Source organism: Trichogramma pretiosum, unplaced genomic scaffold (genome assembly GCF_000599845.2).
Source record: "Trichogramma pretiosum strain Unisexual culture from Peru unplaced genomic scaffold, Tpre_2.0 scaffold8, whole genome shotgun sequence".
NCBI classification, from domain to species: Eukaryota; Metazoa; Arthropoda; class Insecta; order Hymenoptera; family Trichogrammatidae; genus Trichogramma; species Trichogramma pretiosum.
In genome coordinates, this window is record NW_019641699.1 from 636,326 (window position 1) to 656,209 (window position 19,884).

General features: G+C 35.5%; 1 protein-coding gene across 4 annotated transcripts; it reads left to right on the forward strand.

The window, feature by feature from the left end:
* Positions 1-1,172: 1,172 nt before the first annotated feature.
* LOC106651189 (progestin and adipoQ receptor family member 3) lies at positions 1,173-11,816 on the forward strand. Of its 4 annotated transcripts, XM_014369596.2 has the most exons (8): positions 1,174-1,836; positions 7,057-7,261; positions 9,047-9,225; positions 9,293-9,449; positions 9,529-9,681; positions 9,790-10,069; positions 10,160-10,324; positions 10,613-11,816. In XM_014369596.2, the coding sequence occupies exons 2-7, from the start codon at positions 7,094-7,096 to the stop codon at positions 10,297-10,299; spliced, it is 1,077 nt and encodes a 358-aa protein (XP_014225082.1). In that variant the 5' UTR covers positions 1,174-1,836; positions 7,057-7,093; the 3' UTR covers positions 10,300-10,324; positions 10,613-11,816. The 4 variants fall into 4 exon arrangements, with proteins under 4 accessions (XP_023318356.1, XP_014225082.1, XP_023318358.1 ...); XM_023462588.1 differs by lacking the exon at positions 10,613-11,816 and having other exon boundaries at positions 1,173-1,836; positions 7,060-7,261; positions 10,160-10,299; XM_023462590.1 differs by lacking the exons at positions 1,174-1,836; positions 10,613-11,816 and adding an exon at positions 6,753-6,820 and having other exon boundaries at positions 7,060-7,261; positions 10,160-10,299.
* The last annotated feature ends 8,068 nt before the right edge of the window (positions 11,817-19,884 follow it).

Here is a 19,884-nt window from a genome sequence, read left to right on the forward strand (position 1 = left end):
TACGTGTAATGATTGATCCCTTGAAAATCGTAACGAGTAAATGATAAAACTCAAAAACTTGTAAATTTCTTTCAATGTTTTTGTTCTGAGCTGTTATACTCTTTTCCATGACAATCTTTAAAAAGTAGATTTTGACTCGTGGATTACTTTCGTCATTAAATTATCGTATTAAGTTAAATTTTTATCCAGTAGAGGTCGTCGTATTCTACTGGACAAGAAGCTATACAATGAAAGTATGAATCTCTCAATGTATGTTAATTATATCGAACCATCGGTACCCTGATAATTATTGAATATTGTACGATGATTGTCTCAACAATTTTTAAAGAATTTTTTGACGAACGAAGTAAAAACTGTTCTTCGAAAGTTAGTCAATAGAAAAAAGTGAGAGTTGAAGTGGTTGACGAGCCGCGGTTAAAAATATGATTGTTGATTTCATGCGAATGCATTTGACTGTGCATGCGAAACAATATTTGATTATTTAACCAAAATTCGGTAGGCCAATCGCACAAAATACTGCTATTATATGATACGGAAAGTTAGTACCATTGGTATTTATATGTTATCAGCAGCATCAAAATAAATATTCAAGTTTGAAGCGTATTCATATGTGAAAAAGAATGAATCGTAGAGAAGAAATGCGTTTTAGGTTGCGCCTATCATACGGGTTTAACTTATTTTTCCCTGTAGGTTGACCGTGAACGAAAGTTGGCCAAGTCGAAAGATCTTTAAAAATCAGTCTGTTCGTCTCGGAGAAGTCAGTTTGTACGCAGGCCAAAGTAGTAAACATACAACGAATGTAAAAATGAGGAATATTTTCGGATTGATGAAGATTCGGCTGCATCCTCGCAGAGATTTCCTTCAGAAATCGTGCACCTTTGGCCGGTAAGTCAAGAGAAGCAGATCTATACTGATCGAGGACTAGGCGCTGTTGCTCGCCTTGAGAGATTTGCTCGGAGGAAAAGAGAGAAAGCGCCTATCTCGCACCAACTCGGGGCTGGATTTCGATCACGCTCGGCCGCGCAGTGCTTGATACTCGCGATATTCGAGGCGATGCGCCGTTCGAGCGCAGACAGAGCGAGTGCTCGGGACCGGCCCATGAAAAAATGGAATTTCGGCGGAAAAATGCTCGCTAATTTTCTGAAAGCATCCTGGTAAATGTCACTTTCCAGGCTCCTGACAGTATTGCAGTCACAGGCGGATTCGTCGTCATCTCTCGCAGTCGGGCAGAGCGACAAGTGGCCAGTCGTAGGCTCGGCATCGGCTGCACTATCACCGTCCGTTCGCCACTCGACTGCAGCGGCGAGCGGCCAGTCGAGCCACGCACACACACACACAAACACCGTCACACAGACATACGTATAGGCCGCATGCGAATCTCGTGCAAAATACTCGTATACGGACGAGCCGAGAGAGTCTTATCCCACCGCGCATCGCGACTCTCGTGCGCGCTGCGTTGCGCTCGCGGCGGCGTTGCGCTCTCGTTCAGTGCCAGCGATCGGTTCAGCAGCATCGGTCGCCTCCTCGGCAGCTGCAGCTTTTTCTTTTTCTTTTTTCCCCCTTTCTCCGCCAACGTCGCTCGTCCTTTTTCTTTTTTCGACGCCAGACGACCGAAACTTGCCTAGCTTCCTTGTAAACTTGTATTGAGTGCACGTCCAGCGCGACGAGTGCCAAGACATCATGTCTCGCCGACGACGCTAGGCCGATTTATTTCGGCGGCGACTCATCTTCTGCTTCGCTGGACGCTCGACCAACTTGGCTTGCCTTTGGATTCTTGACAATTACTCACAAATCTGTCGATCGCATTCTCAGCCTAACTAGAGGATCGACGCACATGTAAGTTACAATTTTTACAAATTATTCCTTTGTCCTTCCCGGCTTTACACCTTCCGCCTAACATTTTCTTCCTTCGATATTGGCATTTTTTTTTCACGACAATAATGACACTTTACACGGCTCGAGTCGCGAAAGTACTATTATGTGCGCACCATGCATCGTAAAGGTGTACTTTTTTGTATGATTGCTCTCAAGCACGTTTACAAGTCAGACCCGTGATACTTGTAGCTATGATATTTAATTGTACGTTACGTAAAAATAGTTTTCTTTGCCCTGTCTCGATTCGAATCCCGCTTATTTGAGTGTTTTGTGTACACGCTTACGTAAAACCACATGAAGCTCAAAAGTAATTTACGTATACAACTTTACCGCAATTTTCGTTTGGCACTTCTGCCTGTCCTTTTTTATCATAATAAATGCTTTCCTTATCATAGCGAGAGTCGCTTAATTTTCTTGAAAAATAAAAATTATTCCACATAGACAAAGTTAATACTCGGATATTGTTGTCGGTATAAAGATAACTTTAGAACAGTATACGAGCATTTCCGTACTGTTATTGAATATAATTAAACAAAATAATATAATTATTCTATTGAATTATTAGACACGAAGGCTAAACTTTTATACGATAAATTTGGTAAAAGTAATAAAAAAAGAGACAATTTAAAAAATAAGTTAAATATGGAAGATTGTTTTAAGACTTTGAATTTTTAGTTATTGCATTGCAGATCTGTCTCGATCACGAACGGCTCTGTGTATTTTTTTGTTCTACTCAATGTGGACCGCAGAAAAACTGAATAGTCGCATGACCACGTATATGCATTAATTCGATTGCGTTCGAAGACTTACATTGACGTTTTTGACGACCCTGACTTTAACGATGACCTTTTTTTGTCGAAGCCGTGCGAATGGTGTATTTTAGCAAAGTTGAGTTAGAAATAAGTTGCAAGCGCGATAAGGTATCATTATCGTCCTCGAATACTTTCAGTCTCCCTATACTTACTGTTCGTTACGAGAATTTCATTGATGACTTTTTTGCACTGGCATGAAAAATCGATACCAACTACGATATGAATTTCCCCGTGAGAGCGATTAGCCTTCAGCTAGAATACTTGACATACGAGTTCGTTTGAACTGATTTTCTAGCCTATTTTTAAAATCGAGTAATGTGCATACTTTTTCATTTTCGCAATAGGCCAGTGTAAATAAATAAATTAAAGGAGGAAATAAATTAAATTCCAATTAGTATTTATGCTATAGTTATAGTTCAAAATCATTAAGACGATCTGAGGGTGTACAATTATGAATACGATGGAAGTACGGCATGTCAAATAAATTAAAATTACGGGGCTAATGTGCCAGTTATTTTTAGCACAATATATAATCATCGGAAAAATGACACTTTAAAAGTCGATGCAATATCAGCTTACCGGAGTTGTCATGATTATGCAAGAAAAAATGTCAATAAAAATTTGAGTCAAGCACCTGTGACTCGTTAATTAAGTGATCCATAAGCATGAATGAGTAATTTGACAAAAGCATCCAATCCGACTGTTGAGCTCGAGGAAAATCAACGGCACTTCGGACGAAAGGGAATCGAAATTCTACGGTCTATAAGTAGACGTCGCTTGAAAATGTGCTCGCACGCGATGTAGACAGTCAGAGGATAGTCAACAGTGGAGATGTAAGCGCACACGGCGGTGCACGAGGCGACTCGATGATCGACCTGCCTAGAATCTCGGTCAGCTCAGCATTGCGCCGTTTATTGCATGCAGCATATATATGTATACAGATTACAGAGGCAGAGAGAGCAGCGTGTGTAGCGAGCTTCTTAGTTTTTCATGTGGCCGGCCCCAGAGGCCTTCGACGAGGTCACTTTCGACTCGATGCTTCTTCTGGATTGACGCTTTACACGTTTCTTGGCCGACGGTAAAAAATGCAAACAATTATTTGTCAACGTGTTAATACGTGACGAAATTCTCAGATTTTCCCAGTGGCTCTTAAACCAACGAAATTTCATCTGTCGCGTAATTTCTATTTGCTTTTATACTCATTTGTTTGCGTCGAGCAAATGCTCGTCTTATGTACTGCGCTTCAGATAATCAAAAAGTACTATGTAATACAATGAGCTTGGCTTATTTGATAATGAGGAGCGTTGCCGTTAAAGTGCCGAGACAAGCATGTGTTGCAGACTTGTACTCATACAGCGATGCAAATTATATTTATTATTCCAACGAGTCTCGATCATTTTTGGCAGACACGTGTTGATCACACAGTAACATAGGAAGAACTTCAGGAGCCGCTGCATACAATATAAGTATCTACGTATATTTTCGCTTCTGGAGAAGAGAGTTTGAATAAATAGCTTCGACACTCTCTATATACGTGCGGGCATTATAGGCGCGTGGATTAAACGTGTTCCGTTTCGCCTGCTGCTCTTACCTACGCTACATGCACGTATATATATATGGGTCAAAATAATACTTTTTTACAAAACCGTGCGCACGTATGTCACCGATCTTGACGCGCTTTTGGTATGTTATAGTACATGGTAAAAAGGTCCCAAAAAAAAATTTTTAGACCCCCTCCCCCCTCCTACCCCCCACTTCCGGTATAAACGTCCATTTTCGATCTATATTTTTTCTGAGGACATGAAGCAAGTAAAAAATCTGAAAAAATTCATAAAAATACTTTTCCACAATCCAAACAACCTTGAATTTTTTCAGATTTTTTGAGTGCTTCAGGCCTTCAGAAAAAATTATTGAAAATTTCAAAAATCGAGATACGGCGGTATGAGCCGATGTAGTACTCGGAAATTTTTTCAGTTATTTTTCGCATTAAAAAACATAACCTCAATTTTTTTCAGATTTTTTCAGATTACCTAACGCACCTTTTGAAGCCAAAAACCGATTTTTTTGACGAAAATAATTTTTTTAGGACAGTACGGAGCCTCGAAAAATCTGAAAAAAATTTTTTCTTGTTTTTTTCATCAAAATACGTAATCTCAAATTTTTTCAGATTTTTTAATTGAAGGCGATAGCTTCTAGGGCCGAAAAATGCTATTTTTAACAAAAAATGGTTCCTAGAACCCGATGGTTCCGGTGAAAAAATTTGAAAATATTTTTTTTGAATTCCTTGTCAAATTTTAATAAATTTTGACCGTTTCAAAAGTTCGATTGAAGCTTCCTAGCTCATTTTAGAGCATCAAACGAGTTTTATCATTCCTTAATGTCTTCAGAAACGTCTTCAGATATTTTGCACTAATCTTTGTCCTGCTCTAAAATGAGCTAGGAAGCTTCAATCGAACTTTTGAAACGGTCAAAATTTATTAAAATTTGACAAGGAATTCAAAAAAAATATTTTCAAATTTTTTCACCGGAACCATCGGGTTCTAGGAACCATTTTTTGTTAAAAATAGCATTTTTCGGCCCTAGAAGCTATCGCCTTCAATTAAAAAATCTGAAAAAATTTGAGATTACGTATTTTGATGAAAAAAACAAGAAAAAATTTTTTTCAGATTTTTCGAGGCTCCGTACTGTCCTAAAAAAATTATTTTCGTCAAAAAAATCGGTTTTTGGCTTCAAAAGGTGCGTTAGGTAATCTGAAAAAATCTGAAAAAAATTGAGGTTATGTTTTTTAATGCGAAAAATAACTGAAAAAATTTCCGAGTACTACATCGGCTCATACCGCCGTATCTCGATTTTTGAAATTTTCAATGATTTTATCTGAAGGCCTGAAGCACTCAAAAAATCTGAAAAAATTCAAGGTTGTTTGGATTGTGGAAAAGTATTTTTATGAATTTTTTCAGATTTTTTACTTGCTTCATGTCCTCAGAAAAAATATAGATCGAAAATGGACGTTTATACCGGAAGTGGGGGGTAGGAGGGGGGAGGGGGTCTAAAAATTTTTTTTTGGGACCTTTTTACCATGTACTATAACATACCAAAAGCGCGTCAAGATCGGTGACATACGTGCGCACGGTTTTGTAAAAAAGTATTATTTTGACCCATATATATATATATATATATATAAATAAATATGTTTGCCACAGCCAACGCTGCACACACACACACACACACACACACACACACATACACACTCGTATTCACTCACATTTGCGCACTGGACGATGAGAGCTCAGTACCGTTTCTTTGAAACTTTCTCGAGAAGATATTGTGCCGCTGGAAATGGTTAATGCGAGCTCCACTGGCATTTTCCTGGCCCGTGCTGAGCTGCACACTGTAATTTCTCGAGATGTAAGCCTTCGAATATTCACTCAGGTGAGAGTGAACGGAAATATTCGAGCGAGTGGCTTATTTTAGCTGAATCGACCATCGAATAGAGAAAAGCGATACTGAGAGTGAAAAATAATTATTTTCATATTTGCCGAGCATATTTTTTTTAAACTTTTATTTTCCGTCTTTTCTATATGATGCTCAAAAACTACTGCTTGGGAAACCTTGAATCTAGTAACTATGATGAATATTCACAAATAAAAATAATGATTATTTAAGTGAACTGTAAACATTAAAAAAAAAGAAAGCGATAAATCCTTAAAGTAAAATTTCTTCGCTAATAACTATATAATTCACACGTCAATTTATACAACGTTTAAGATTAAAACCAAACTCTAATCGGCCCCTTTGTCTACTTTTTTTCCCTTGCTATGAAAAATTTGGAATTATTCTAGCATAATATTTTATTCAAAAAATGTACTTTGACTCATTGATACTTTTCGAACATTTCTGTGTGTTATTGAGTGGTCTGTTATAGAAATTGAGCAAGAATCAAACTTTTAGTTCTAGAAAATAATATATATACATATATAATTGATTTGTTTCCCGCAAATGAAGACAAACATCAGTAAAGTATTCTAAAACTCCTAACAGTAATTGTAAGAAATTGAACTTATAAACTATTAAATGTTTCAATATGCTCTTGTTCTTTTAAATTGAATCCGATCAATTTGTGCTCATGTGTATAGGTCAGTGAACTTTAGGAAATGACAGGTTAATCGATGCATATATGTACATAAACATTACAAGAATATTCTTGTTTTACGGTTCTGTCATCGCTTCCTGAACGTTAACATTCGTAGTTACATAATGTATACATTAGCATTGAAGCATACACTATACGGTGTACGTCATGCAGTGACAGTGATTTTCTCACCAATGATGAGTAATTCGCTTTTTATAATCTTTTATTTTTTCGTTGCAGCAGTGTTGTCGATCATCTCTAAATAAACGGCTTACAAATGATGAAAATGTTGGCTGGCGTTGAAGAGGTTTCAACGTGTACGATGACTATCCAAGAGGAGGAGATAGTTGATGATCATCAGCATGCACACAATAACAATTCCCCCGATAAGCCGACTTCACAGGACAAAAAAGATGAAGCTGCCTCTCAGCCACTCGTTGATAAGGTAGTATTGTCAGTTCCAAATTAAACGCTACTTATATATCTGTTATATTATTATTACACTATTGCATCAGTAATTTTCGCACAGACTTTACATATAAATGCAGAATTCATTGTTGTTTTTATCAACGATCATTATTTATTTATAATTCCAGAGAGTAAGCAATGTTAAAGAATTATAAAAGATTATTATTAAAGATTAGTATTTTAGTCATTACAATTGAATCTTCATTCAAATTAAATTTATTCATCAATATTATGAAAACTTGTGCTTATAATATTACTCTTTAAATTTTTACTAGAATCGAGTCATTTTTCTGTTCAATTTCAAATGAAAGTTACAAGTCACATCGTAGCATGCAAGAAAAGGAGTTGTTACCTACGTCGATCCTGGTACATGGAGAAAGTAAAAAAATTTCATACGTATTTCGACGTATTCAGCTTATGTTCTAGTACAATTTGTGTTTTTGAATTTAACTTATTAGGAATTCATTATTGTTATTTTTTTTATTATGACATGTGATAAGCGGAGTCTTAAAATGTATTTACTCTGAAAATTATTTTACAAATAGGGTGAATATTTTAAAGATTTTTTGTCGCATTCCACGATTGGGGTCAGAATATTTAGAACGCGCACTGATAAGCTTTCGTTAAACACAAATGCAGAGTTAGAAACTATAAGCTAACGTCCTTTCAAAAGTGATCGAGCTACCTCGAGCAACTAAAATTTATAACTACAAACGAGATTCAAATGCATTTAAACGGCAAAAGAGAGCGCTGTGCGTTTCGATAAAAAGAAAAATTCGATTTCGATGGAAAAAAGAAGATTTGCCCTCTTTTTCAAAATGAATGTGCCACTTTTTAAAGAGAGTGGATGAGCTGTTTATTATATGGAACTTGGCACACACAAGAGTGCGTGCACACGCGCTGCAGATCAGCATTTATTGGAGAGTGGTGTCCCGTTGTGACCCACTTTACAATAAAGAGGCTGCAGTCCGTTAGGCTGTATCACTTTTTACAAATATTTATTTTTTATTTTATTATCATTTTTGCTTAAATCATTGCCAAAGTTTCTATAGCTTTAATTCAGCTCTCTTCAGTTTTTTCTGTGATTTTCATCTCAAGCTAAAACACAGCTGGCGTTTTTACTTGATATAATAATTTATCAAAAAAACGCGCGTACTCAATGGCGAAATTTTCATATCAGTGAATCATGCTCGTGGGATTTGATTATGTTTAATACTTTTCTTCTGTTAATAATTGCGATCTCCTGGAAATGATTTATACAAGTCTAGCGATTATTTTTTCCGAATAGTCATATCGTCTGACTTGTCTGGTAAACTGAACACTGATAATAAATTTCTCGTAAAACTACTTATAAATCGTATCTGCGTTATATACTCTTTTTATGAATAATAATTTTTTTTAGAAAACCAACTGCAAAATGAGAAAATTGATTAGTTTTCAAATTTTGCATAAAACATATTGAAATTCTATACTGTCTTGTATGTTTCGATCACAAAAGTATTCAAATGTGGCAACAAGATCAGAATTGCTATGAGTTACAATCTCACATTCAAAGTAGGTATGTTTGGCGGAAAACATGATCATTGATGTCTCCTAATTTTTATTTATCAACTCGAAACGACGATCGATCAGCTGATTATTCAAACTTTTTTTTCATGACTCGAAAACTGCAATAAAAAATCACCTTCGATCATTGGGGCTTACTCTCGTGATTGTATATCGACCATAATAAATATAATTGATTATTTTCATTGCATTTCAGCTCTGTGAGTCTTCAAAGGTTTATGCAGATTCCCCAATTAAAGGCCCAGTCACACCCGAGGATGAAGAAAAAATGCGAAAACTATTACCGTGGCATCTGGCTCCAGAATATTTAAGGCACAATCCTTACATACTCAGTGGTTATCGAGGTTATTTAACCACTAAATTATGCATTGAAAGGTAAACAATTCGATTGCATTATAAGATTTATATTTCTGGAAGCATACGATTTTAAAATTTTTTACAGTATTTTCTGGTGGACAAACGAAACAATCAATATTTGGAGTCACATATTTGGCTTTGCATTGTTCTGTTGTCTTACATTTTACGATCTATATTTAGTCAATATTAGTGCACCCTTCGGCGATAAAGTTTTATGTGCCTTGCTGCTTGTTTGTTTTCAAGTAAATTACATTCAATTATTATCATCTAATTTCTGAAATCATCATTTGTTCTGTAATTGTTAATCTTTCTTTTATTTAGGCGTGCATGATACTTTCTTCGATATATCATACATTTTCCTGCCGAAGTGAGAAGGATTACTGGTACTTTCTTTCTTACGATCTTCTCGGAGTGGCTCTTAGTTTATTAGCAATATACATGTCAGGAGTTTATTACGCCTTTTGGTGTCACAAGGTAAATCAATTCATCTATTTTCCTTTTTTTGTCTATTATGATTTTTTTCTTCATTACCAGCATTTGTTTTTGCAAATATTTAACCGTCTCATTCTTACTTTTTAATAGACGCTGCAGCGATTCTACCTGATTACTATATTGGCGATATTTATCGTGGCGATGATGTTACAAATGAAACGATATCAAATCAACGAAAACATCAAATTAGCTGTATTCGTTGGTTGGGCAGTTTATGGAGTAGTGCCAACTCTCCATTGGACTGTGGCCATGGGTGGAATGCAAAATCCAATCGTCAGTTTGCTTCTGCCTCGTGTCCTCGGCATGTATTGCATCAGTGGTGCAGCTTTTCTCATTTACTTCAGTAAGATGCCTGAAAGACTGTTTCCAGGTAAGTTTTTCACGCTTTGTGTGTTTGAGCCCCTGTTGATTAAAAAAAAAAAAAAAAAAGAAGAAACGCTGATATTTCGTTATCTCGAAGGATGGGTCGACTACATTGGTTCATCGCATCAGTGGTGGCACGTATTGGTCGTTGCAGCTCTTTATTATTGGCATAACACCGGCATGATGTACGTCGAGTACCGTCTCAACAACGGCTGTCCTGGCTTGAGTCAATTATGACATGAGGCCGATGACGATCCATCGTGTAAGTGACCTTGTTAATTTCGAAATTTCTGCGTATACACATATAAAAGCTTGAATTCACTTTTGCCATCATTGAATTGCAAGTTGGCTTTTACGTAATCGAATGCGAAAGTATAAATATTATTCAAGACCGTATTCACCTCGTGTACGTGGAAACCGGCCAAATAATAATTCGAGTAATAACATTTGACTACACAGTTTGAATGATGTGTAGTACACGTACACGTGAGTTTGCGGACACATAGTAAAGCGTGAACGATAACTTGGATTTTACGATGACATTTTACAGCTCCAGCAGTCTTCTCAATGGAGTGCGCCTGCGAACTGGAGTCCCGGTGGACGTCATCGTGGTATCAAGAGCAGCCGGTGATACCTTACTACGCTCATCAAGGCGTGCTCACCTGCCTCATGGAAAATCCATTACGTGTTTATGCTCAATTACGTAGACGTAAAGTGTTTACTTTTTAGCAAATCTTATTGTTTTTCGAGTAAATGTTAACGCGCGTGATAAGTGAAGAGGAATATTCAACTAAAAATTTTTCCGAACTTTGGACGCTTTGTTATGCTATCGTGAAATCGTTAAGATTTCAATGCGACGGTTCGCTACTGTTTAGAAGGAAAAGTGTTGTTTTGTATGTATTTTATTGTTATCTATGTCGTTAACAACGTTTTTTTTTATTGATTTATCATAAAAATATTGTTCGTTTAAACGGCTTATTGAGCTGAAAATTAAATCGATTAAAAATTAGCATCTGCTATTCATGCGACAAGCAGAGATGATTTTTGACAAATTCTCTCTCAAGATATTAAAATGTGATTCAATACAAAATATCATGAAAATATGTTACTAGATTTAATATTTTTTATATATTATGAGTGCAAAAAATTGTATTTTTGATTGATCATATAAAAGATCGATGTAAATATTTTTATACCATAAAATCATAATTCCAAATATAGAAATAGAATTAGTATTTCATCAAAGGTATATTATTATAGTTACTCATGTTTCAACAATAGAATAGATCGATTCAAAATCCTTTTCTGAAATTGATTCAAACTTGCCAACTATGTGAGTTTTGGTGTCGAACCTTTAAAGTGTTGATCCGTACTTGTTCTATATTTATAACAAACATTGGGGCAAAAAAATGAACGTATAAAATTATTTTAGGATATATTCCAATTGTAAAAATAAGATGATCGTAATCATGATTACGATTCACATCTGTTTCTTATTCATCATTAAATAAACGATATTATTCCATTGGTGAAAGTATTGAAATTTTTTTATTAATTATAATTCACACTTCGTTCAGAGCTTACGGGTCACACATTTAAAAGTTTCATTTTTTATTCTACTTGGGACTGAATAGTTATAAGGTTACTACGACTAGTTAAAACAACTAAAACATAATTAATAGTTAATTAGTCAAACATATTTAAAGATGAATTCTTCAAGAAAATAAAAAAGTGAATAGTTGTGATATTTGAAATGTGATTATGACTTTATTGAAAGCATTATTTGTTTTAAAAATTTATAACACAATATCATTATAACCTTCTTCACTCCAACACAAAATTATGCGTTTTGATAACATGAAATTTTGAAACGCATATTACTCTCAGAAACTTACGAACAAAATTGTTACAAATTTGAAATACTTATTGAAAATAATTTATATAATCAAAAATACATGAAATCCCGTTCAAGCAGTTGGGATCTTTTAAACTGTTTCCTGTTTTCAACAGTCGATGAATGATACGAATTTTTTTCTTCAAATGGGCGATTAAAAAAAAAATTATCGAAGGGTAAGATGCCAAAATTGTTATAAAAGCTAAATTAAAATTAAATAAACTTTAGAATTTCAATAAAAAATTTTATTCGTAGTTAATTTAAGAAAAATTGCTATATTTTTTAATTTACGTTTCTTTTGTCATCGGGATTTCATTTAAATTTCTTCCAAACTCATAAACTCATTATTTAATTTTTTTTTGTGAAGTATAGAAAAAATGGGGAAATTTTCATACGTTACAAGTGATGCAAAAATTTGAAAAATATTACCTTTTCTTGTACGGTTATTGCCACCATATTTTAAAAGTCAAATAAAAAATATCAAAAGTAGCCTATACTACATTAAAATGAAGTTGTATTTATAGTCTATAAAAAACTGTGAAATTTCAAAAAAATTTTGAAAGAATAATTTTTATTATTACTACTTATTTTCACATATATCATTTCACATATATTTTTCACATATATATGGGTCAGATTTAGAAATTTTTAAATAAACCTGCGAACGAAATTCACGGATTTTCCTGAAATTTTAGTATGTTATAAGTACATCATAAAAAGGTCCCAAAACCAAAATTTTAGACCCCCTCCCTCCTCCTGCACCCGCTATAAACGTCTATTTTCTAATTATATTTATTTCGAAGCCCTGAAGTAATTGAAAAATCTAAAATATGAAGGTACTTTTCAACAATCCAAACAACCTTGAATTTTTTCAGATTTTTTAATTGAAGGCAATAGCGTCTAAAGCCGAAAAACGCTATTTTTAACAAAAAAAGGTTCCCGGAACCCGATGGTTCCGGTAAAAAAAATTAAAAATATTTTTTTTTGAATTCCTTGTCAAGTTTTAATAAATTTTGACCGTTTCAAATTTTCGATCGAAATCTAAAATCTGAACTTCGTCTAAAATTTTGGTTTTGGGTCCCTTTTATGATGTACTATAACATACCAAAATTTTAGGAAAATTCCTCGATAAACAGTTTTGCGATCACGCTTGCACTTTAAAAATTAAAAACCGCTGCCAATTTATTGACAAAGAGCTTCCTCATAAAAAATTATATTAAAAAAAGGGATCGGTTATTAAAGGGAAAATTCGTATTTAAATTTTGATTCACTGTCTAGGGTCCTAACTACTAAACAATCACGGCCAATACACTTCTATCTTAGCCAAAGGGCCGAGAAAACAAACCCCCATACAGACATTAGTTGGTAATTCAATGATAGGTATAAATCAATCAATAATCCAAACTAGGAGATTACCTCGCTCGCTCACGCTCGCTCGGTGGAGTCAGAGTTTTGTAAGAATTTTTAAGAAAGTAAGAAATATAAAATAAGTTTTCACAAGGTATACACCAGGTATATACAATTTATATACCAGGTATATATATAATGTATATACCTTGTACATACAATGTACATACCTTGTAAATACAAGGTATTTACTATATATATACCTTGTAAATACAAGCTATTTATTATTTATATACATTGTAAATACAAAGTATATATATAAAAAAATTATTTCTTTTTTTTTAGTCATCGATTTTCCAGATTTGTTGGGGAGGCCAGAATTTTAGCGCGAGATTCATTCAACGCGTAATATATTGATAATCCAAATATGTAAACCAAATTGTCCTACGACGTCAGGTTCCAAATCTCGTTTTCAAGCCTATCACAGAACTTCCTCTATGAGGAAGCAAAACTATTGGGTGTGTTTAAAGAGAGAACCTTTTAATCACCTAGCTCAGCAGGAACTTCAGATTACTTTTTTTAATCACTGCAAATTTTAGAAAACGCAAAATCTTTTGATCGTTAAGTCGCTTTATATATAGCATGAGAATATATCAAATTTATTATAAAAGTTAACCAATCGACTGAAAAATTATTTTTAATAACTATATTTTAAAGCTTAAAATTATTCAGGTCATTAATTTGTAAAAGGCTTTGATTCCAGCTGCTAAGCTTTACAATTAAATACAGTTTTTTTGAATTCGTTCTCTAAAAATAATAAATTTAATTTGATAATTTTTTAATTATCAAAAATTGGTGCGAAAAAAGGATTGAAATAAACGAAAAGCAATAAGTTGCCGGGTTTATTGATTTTTGTCTTGTAAAGAAAAAGTTTCACGTACCTAGAAGATTTCCCAGAGGTAAAATAGGTGGAAAAAAAAAGAATAGGCGCTGTCTAACTCAAAAAAATATGGAATCATGCCATAAATCGAATGTGGTATTCTAGCCAATAACAACAAAAACTTTTTAACAGCAATTTTTTCAATTGTTTCTGCACATACTTGGTAATAATTTTATATTTTCTCATTTTTAGGAAGGACGCATTATTTAATAATGTTTTTTGACCTTAGCACAGACTGGAGTAGCGCTTTATACTATTTTATTAGGAATAATTACTCAGTTATCGAAAATGATAAAGATTGTTTGTAAAGTGACTGAATAATATGAAATGGCTGTATACGTATTATAAGAATTATAATATTTATATTTATATTATATTTATAAGTATTATAAACATCAAATTGAATATCTGTCTCTTGTTGACAAAAAAATATAAACAAAAATATAGTTGTTAGCCTATCTGTGTGTCTACCTGTGCCGATCCAGAAGCTCGTACACATTTACAGGAGAAGAAGAAACGGCAGAGCGTCAGTAGGAGCCTCCATTAAATTCATTAGGCCATTAGTGGCTGCAACCCTCCAAGATGGCTTCGGGGTCGCTTGGCAACCAGAAGCAGCCTGCTCGAGAGGGAAGATACCAAAAGCGTCTCGACAGCACTCCCAGTCAAGCAAAGTGTAATTAGATTCAACGAGCGCACGCAAGTTTCAGTGCCACTGCTTTTGCGGCACCTATAGTTTGAAACTAAAGGCTGTGACTGCCGCCGAGAGAAAGAAGAAAATGCTGATGTGCGCCCCCTTTTGCCCTCTTATCTGCATCCGCACTTGCTCGTCTTTGTGTTTTTTTCTTCTTGCTAGCTCGGGATGGTTTTGATTTTACTCTTTTTATGGTGCTAGTATCCAAAACACTACAACTGCATAATTCAAAAAGCGAACTTTTCTGGGCGTCTATTCCTTCTTAACGCGGGATCGAGGTTTTTTCAATCATATCGAAGCGGTTACGCTCGTCAGATATCAGTTGAATTTTCAAAAGAAATCAATTATTCGGAAAAAAACTTGCGCAATATCGAATCATTGAATTTCAATAATGAAATAGCGTATCTACATTTAACGCGATAAAAAGAACCTCTGCCGATTGAAACGCAGCGCTTTGTCTGACGGGTGCGACTTTTTTTCCTCGTAGTAAGAGTAGGTATACGAGAACGAAAGCTGCATTATACATCGCCCAAGTCTTTCGCATACGTAGCTATAGACAAAATATATGTATGTATACAGTAGAGCCTAAATGAAAAATAATGACATTCGCTGAAAGATTTTCAATTCAGTGGCTGCAGCTAGCTCGAGAAGGCTTTGCATTGGAAATAGACAAAATCATTGTATGCTCTTGGCGCTACATGAGCAAGAAAATATAGATATGTTAGCCAAGTTCATTGACGCTTTGCATGCAGAGCCAACCCAGCCAAAAACACTTGTCTTGCCCTGTCCGCACATATATAATGCTCTAAGATGGCTTTTAATCATAGTACAATACAAAAATCTCTCATCGACGCAATTTCTATTTCATTTTTATGTTTGGAAAAAATGTATACATCTCATTATTTTCTATCTATGACTCTTGTAAAAGTTATTTTTACTTTGAATTAAATCTTTGGTCACTTTAGGCTTCATTTTCATTTTTATGATTCACTGATAACAGACGATAATTCATTTTTTATATCACCAAGTTTATATTTACATCGTCGATGTGAAAACACCTAATCTTTTTTTGTAACATCTGGAGGTATCAATAAAGCACAGCATACGGTATTAATAGAGGTTTCTTTATTCCAATTAGCATCATTGCGCGAATACCTTATTTTCATAGCTTAATCTAAATCGGAAACTTTAATCGTCGTTCTGCAGATGTATTTCTATAGCTATCCCAATAATTGATTTTCTTTACATCTTTTGGCGAGGATCAGTTAATTATAGCTTGGCTCATTGCTATGGAAAATCTGATTCGATGGTCGATGAAGCGATTAAAAAGTCAGTTCCGTTTATTAAGCAGCACGAAGTACAGATACTAGTCTCGTGCAGCGTTAAAAAGCTACATTTTACACGAACTTGTGAGAATAAACGTAGGAAAATTAATGTCGCATGAACTACTTTGGTGCTCACTACAAATAATTTTACAGCTAGTCAACGTTTTCGCAGCAAGGATATTAATCGCTTTTTTTACTGGTTTTAAGTAGGTATGCGCATGAAGCAGATCGCTGCTGCTCTGGGTGTAAGAACAAACGAGATCACGAGAAGCAACGAGAGCATGCTGGGGATTCTTAAAATACTCCAAGCGCAAGATTCTAAATCACTAAGGCTTAGGCGAGCCGTCAGTCGCTAGTTTGAGAGAGAAAAAGAGGAAGAGAGAGAGAGAGAGAGAGAGCAAGCGCGACCAGGGATTACTGTACCTTATACTTCAAAGCGTTTTCTCTTTACTTATATACGCTTTCCTATAACTTGTAAGTGCATCGTCTCTCTTCCTCCCTTTTGTCTTCTTTCTCTTATTACATGTAAATTTACTAAAGCAATTCAACCCTGAGCATCTAAGAAATGACGTTTAAACGTCTTCCAAGTAATTGTTGAACAATTTATGCACTTTATCTATGACCTCTTCAATTTAGTTTTTTTTTCAATGTTAACTTGTAATCAAGATTTGTTGAAGCATCGCCCAGGATTACAATAGTTTTCATAAAATATGATTTAACATTTATAATATAATTAATGCATTTAAAATATTTTTACATTGCAGCAAGTTTTTGAGATAAAAGAAGTCCACTGCGTAACGATATTTTAGATTAGATTAAATATTTATAACATAGACAGAAGCGACTGGTTGATCCAAGCACGCCTCGCAGCCGGCAAAAACGTATAGAATACGTGTACTCGCGGAGAATCGCGTTTGCATGCGCACAGGAAAGGAGAAGCTCACACTCAAGTTGATTGCCATTTGCATATTGAGACAATATAGCTGGAAGTAGGAGCGAGTGCAGTCGATGCCGTTGAGTATAGCTACTTGGCTTTGCGCGCATGTATGTCGTGCAGCCTAGCTCGGATCATTTCTGCCAGCTTGGAAGGCGAGAAGGAAAACGTAGTACCTACAACGCAAGCCCGCCCACGAGCAAAACACTTTTGCAAATGAGCTCCTATGTTGGGCTCAATCGTATTCAATTTACATCTACAATTGGATGATTAGACTCGATGACTATTATATTTAAAAGCTACAGACAGCGAGTCATTATTTTAGTACATGCAGCAGCAAGATTAGCGTCTACTCACCAAGCTGAAGGGTGCAATTCAAATGCTACTGTTTTACAATGACTTTGAATTTAGATCGTCTACGCATTGTACATTTTTAACGCTCATCATGTTATGTTAACGCGCTAAAGAAACTAGTCGATTTTTTCGATGTACCCTTTGAAAATTAATTTATCGACGCTGAAAGTTTAAGTAATTTCGAAACTTTACCAAACCACAAGCTCGCTCAATTTCCTATCCATCGTGACTTTAATGTTAAAACACAAGAATCCATATGAGCATCGTCATGTAAAATAAAAAAGGTCCGAATCAAAATGAAAAGAACCACCGACACTTGCCACGAAGCAACAGAAAAGTATTATTTATGAGGCTGTAAATTTTCATAGACCAATCTGAACATATTACAAATTATAATTTAGGCTCATTCATCATGTCAAGTCAGTTGAAGGCTATATTTGAATTTGGTACGTTGAGACATGATCGGAATTATTGGGCATTGTGGCGCGTATCAGAAAAAGTCTAAAAAGACCGAGCAGTACGTGTTCAAAGTGGCTTAGAAGACGGAAACACAAATTAAATTTTAAATCCATTTTTAGTTTTCTTCCGTCGCTCTGCGATACACAAGAAGGGTTCATTATAATAAAGTGGAGGGATTAGCATTGCTCGCGTCGCTGCGGTAACGATTAATATTCCAGTCATAGGGAGCAAGCGTATGTATGCCATATCGCGCGGCTGTACACGAGGCGCGAAACAAACGAAGAAAAAGTAATTAAAAGCTCGAGCTGAGCACACGTATAGGTAGGCGGAGGCGAGCTTTGGAAGGAGCTGCGGAAGCTTAAACGTATAAAGTGTGTATATATATATAGTGAGGCGTGCGTACATATATAATGAATTTCAGATTTCGCATTCATCGCGAGCTGCGTGGCAAAGGCAGAAGACTCGGCAAGCCAGAGAAGCTACAATAGTGAGTAAGAGAGGGTCGGAGCTGTGCTCCGTGAGCATGTTTGTCGGTTTATGTATCCAACATACGGTCGGCATAATGTAGCGTAATAGGTATAACATTAACGCGCGACGATATTGTAATAAAGGCGAAGCGGCGACGGCGTTTGCTTATAATGCCCAAAGTACCGAGGCCACACGCGTACCTACGCAGCACCCCCGGCCCGCGTCCGATCCCTTCCCTGTATAATAATAATAAATATATACAATATACATACAATACATACACTTTGCAGACAAAAGGGGGTGCATAATTTATCGAGGGCGATTTAGCCCGTAACTTGGCCTTTGCCACTGTGCATGTGCGAGCCTGTGCTACTGTAATAATGGCATGCATTACACGCAGTGATGCTTTTGCGGGATGGTCTTTTTTCTCTCTCTCTCTCTCTCTCTCTTACTTACTGACGCGCAATAACTCCATCGCACCCACTTCGTTATGTCGATCGTTATTGTTGCACGTGCATAATTTGCTCGATGGGATCATTGCTCTTTAATCGATTTTGCAGATATCGAATAAAGAGATAGCTGCTGATTACCGTGATTGCTTGCGTAGTTCTTCGTCTCTCCTTCCAAACATCTGGCGGAATTCAAAGGGTTAAAAGTTGAAAAATAACTATGCAAGCACAAGACTTTGAAGTAGAATAGAATCGGTTTTATTGTGACTAGATTACAAATGGGTATGCCTTCCATCGTCAGATGGGCTGATTAGGAACGTTTATACTCGGGCGCGCCTTAACTGACAATGGCTGGCCAAGTATCTTAAGATAACAGTATTACCTTTTTACATGGTCGTCGTCACTGTTATACCGTCTGCTTTAGGATGTCATCAACGTAACGCGATGAATGGCCTTTCTTTCGTTTTTATGTTTTTTTCTTCTCCTTTTCACAGAGTATCGTGCGAGTTTCTCTATTCGTTTCAGACATTTTTCCCTTTTTCCATTTACTCGTAACCGCATCTTTTCTTTACTTTTTTTGTACGACTTTGAAATTCATGCAAAATATCGACCGTTTTTTCACATTCTTATATCGGGTTTGAATATATTCATGTAACTTTTGAATTCGTCTATGGCCTTTTTGACTGACATCGACTTTGCCACGTCAACTTCCGTACTGACGCACAACTAAAAATTATGATAATTGTCAAACATTGTCTCGTTAAGTGATATACTTTGCACAATGTTTATTGCGTATAATAAATACTCGATGCACGATTTTACACAAATATTTTATACTTGTACAAATACGAATAGTTTTTACCCAGATAATCGAAATTCATTGAGATGTCAAACGTTCAAAGTTGCGCGAGGTGTCAATTTATAAATATGTATAATGGTTACTATAATTTAAACAACTATA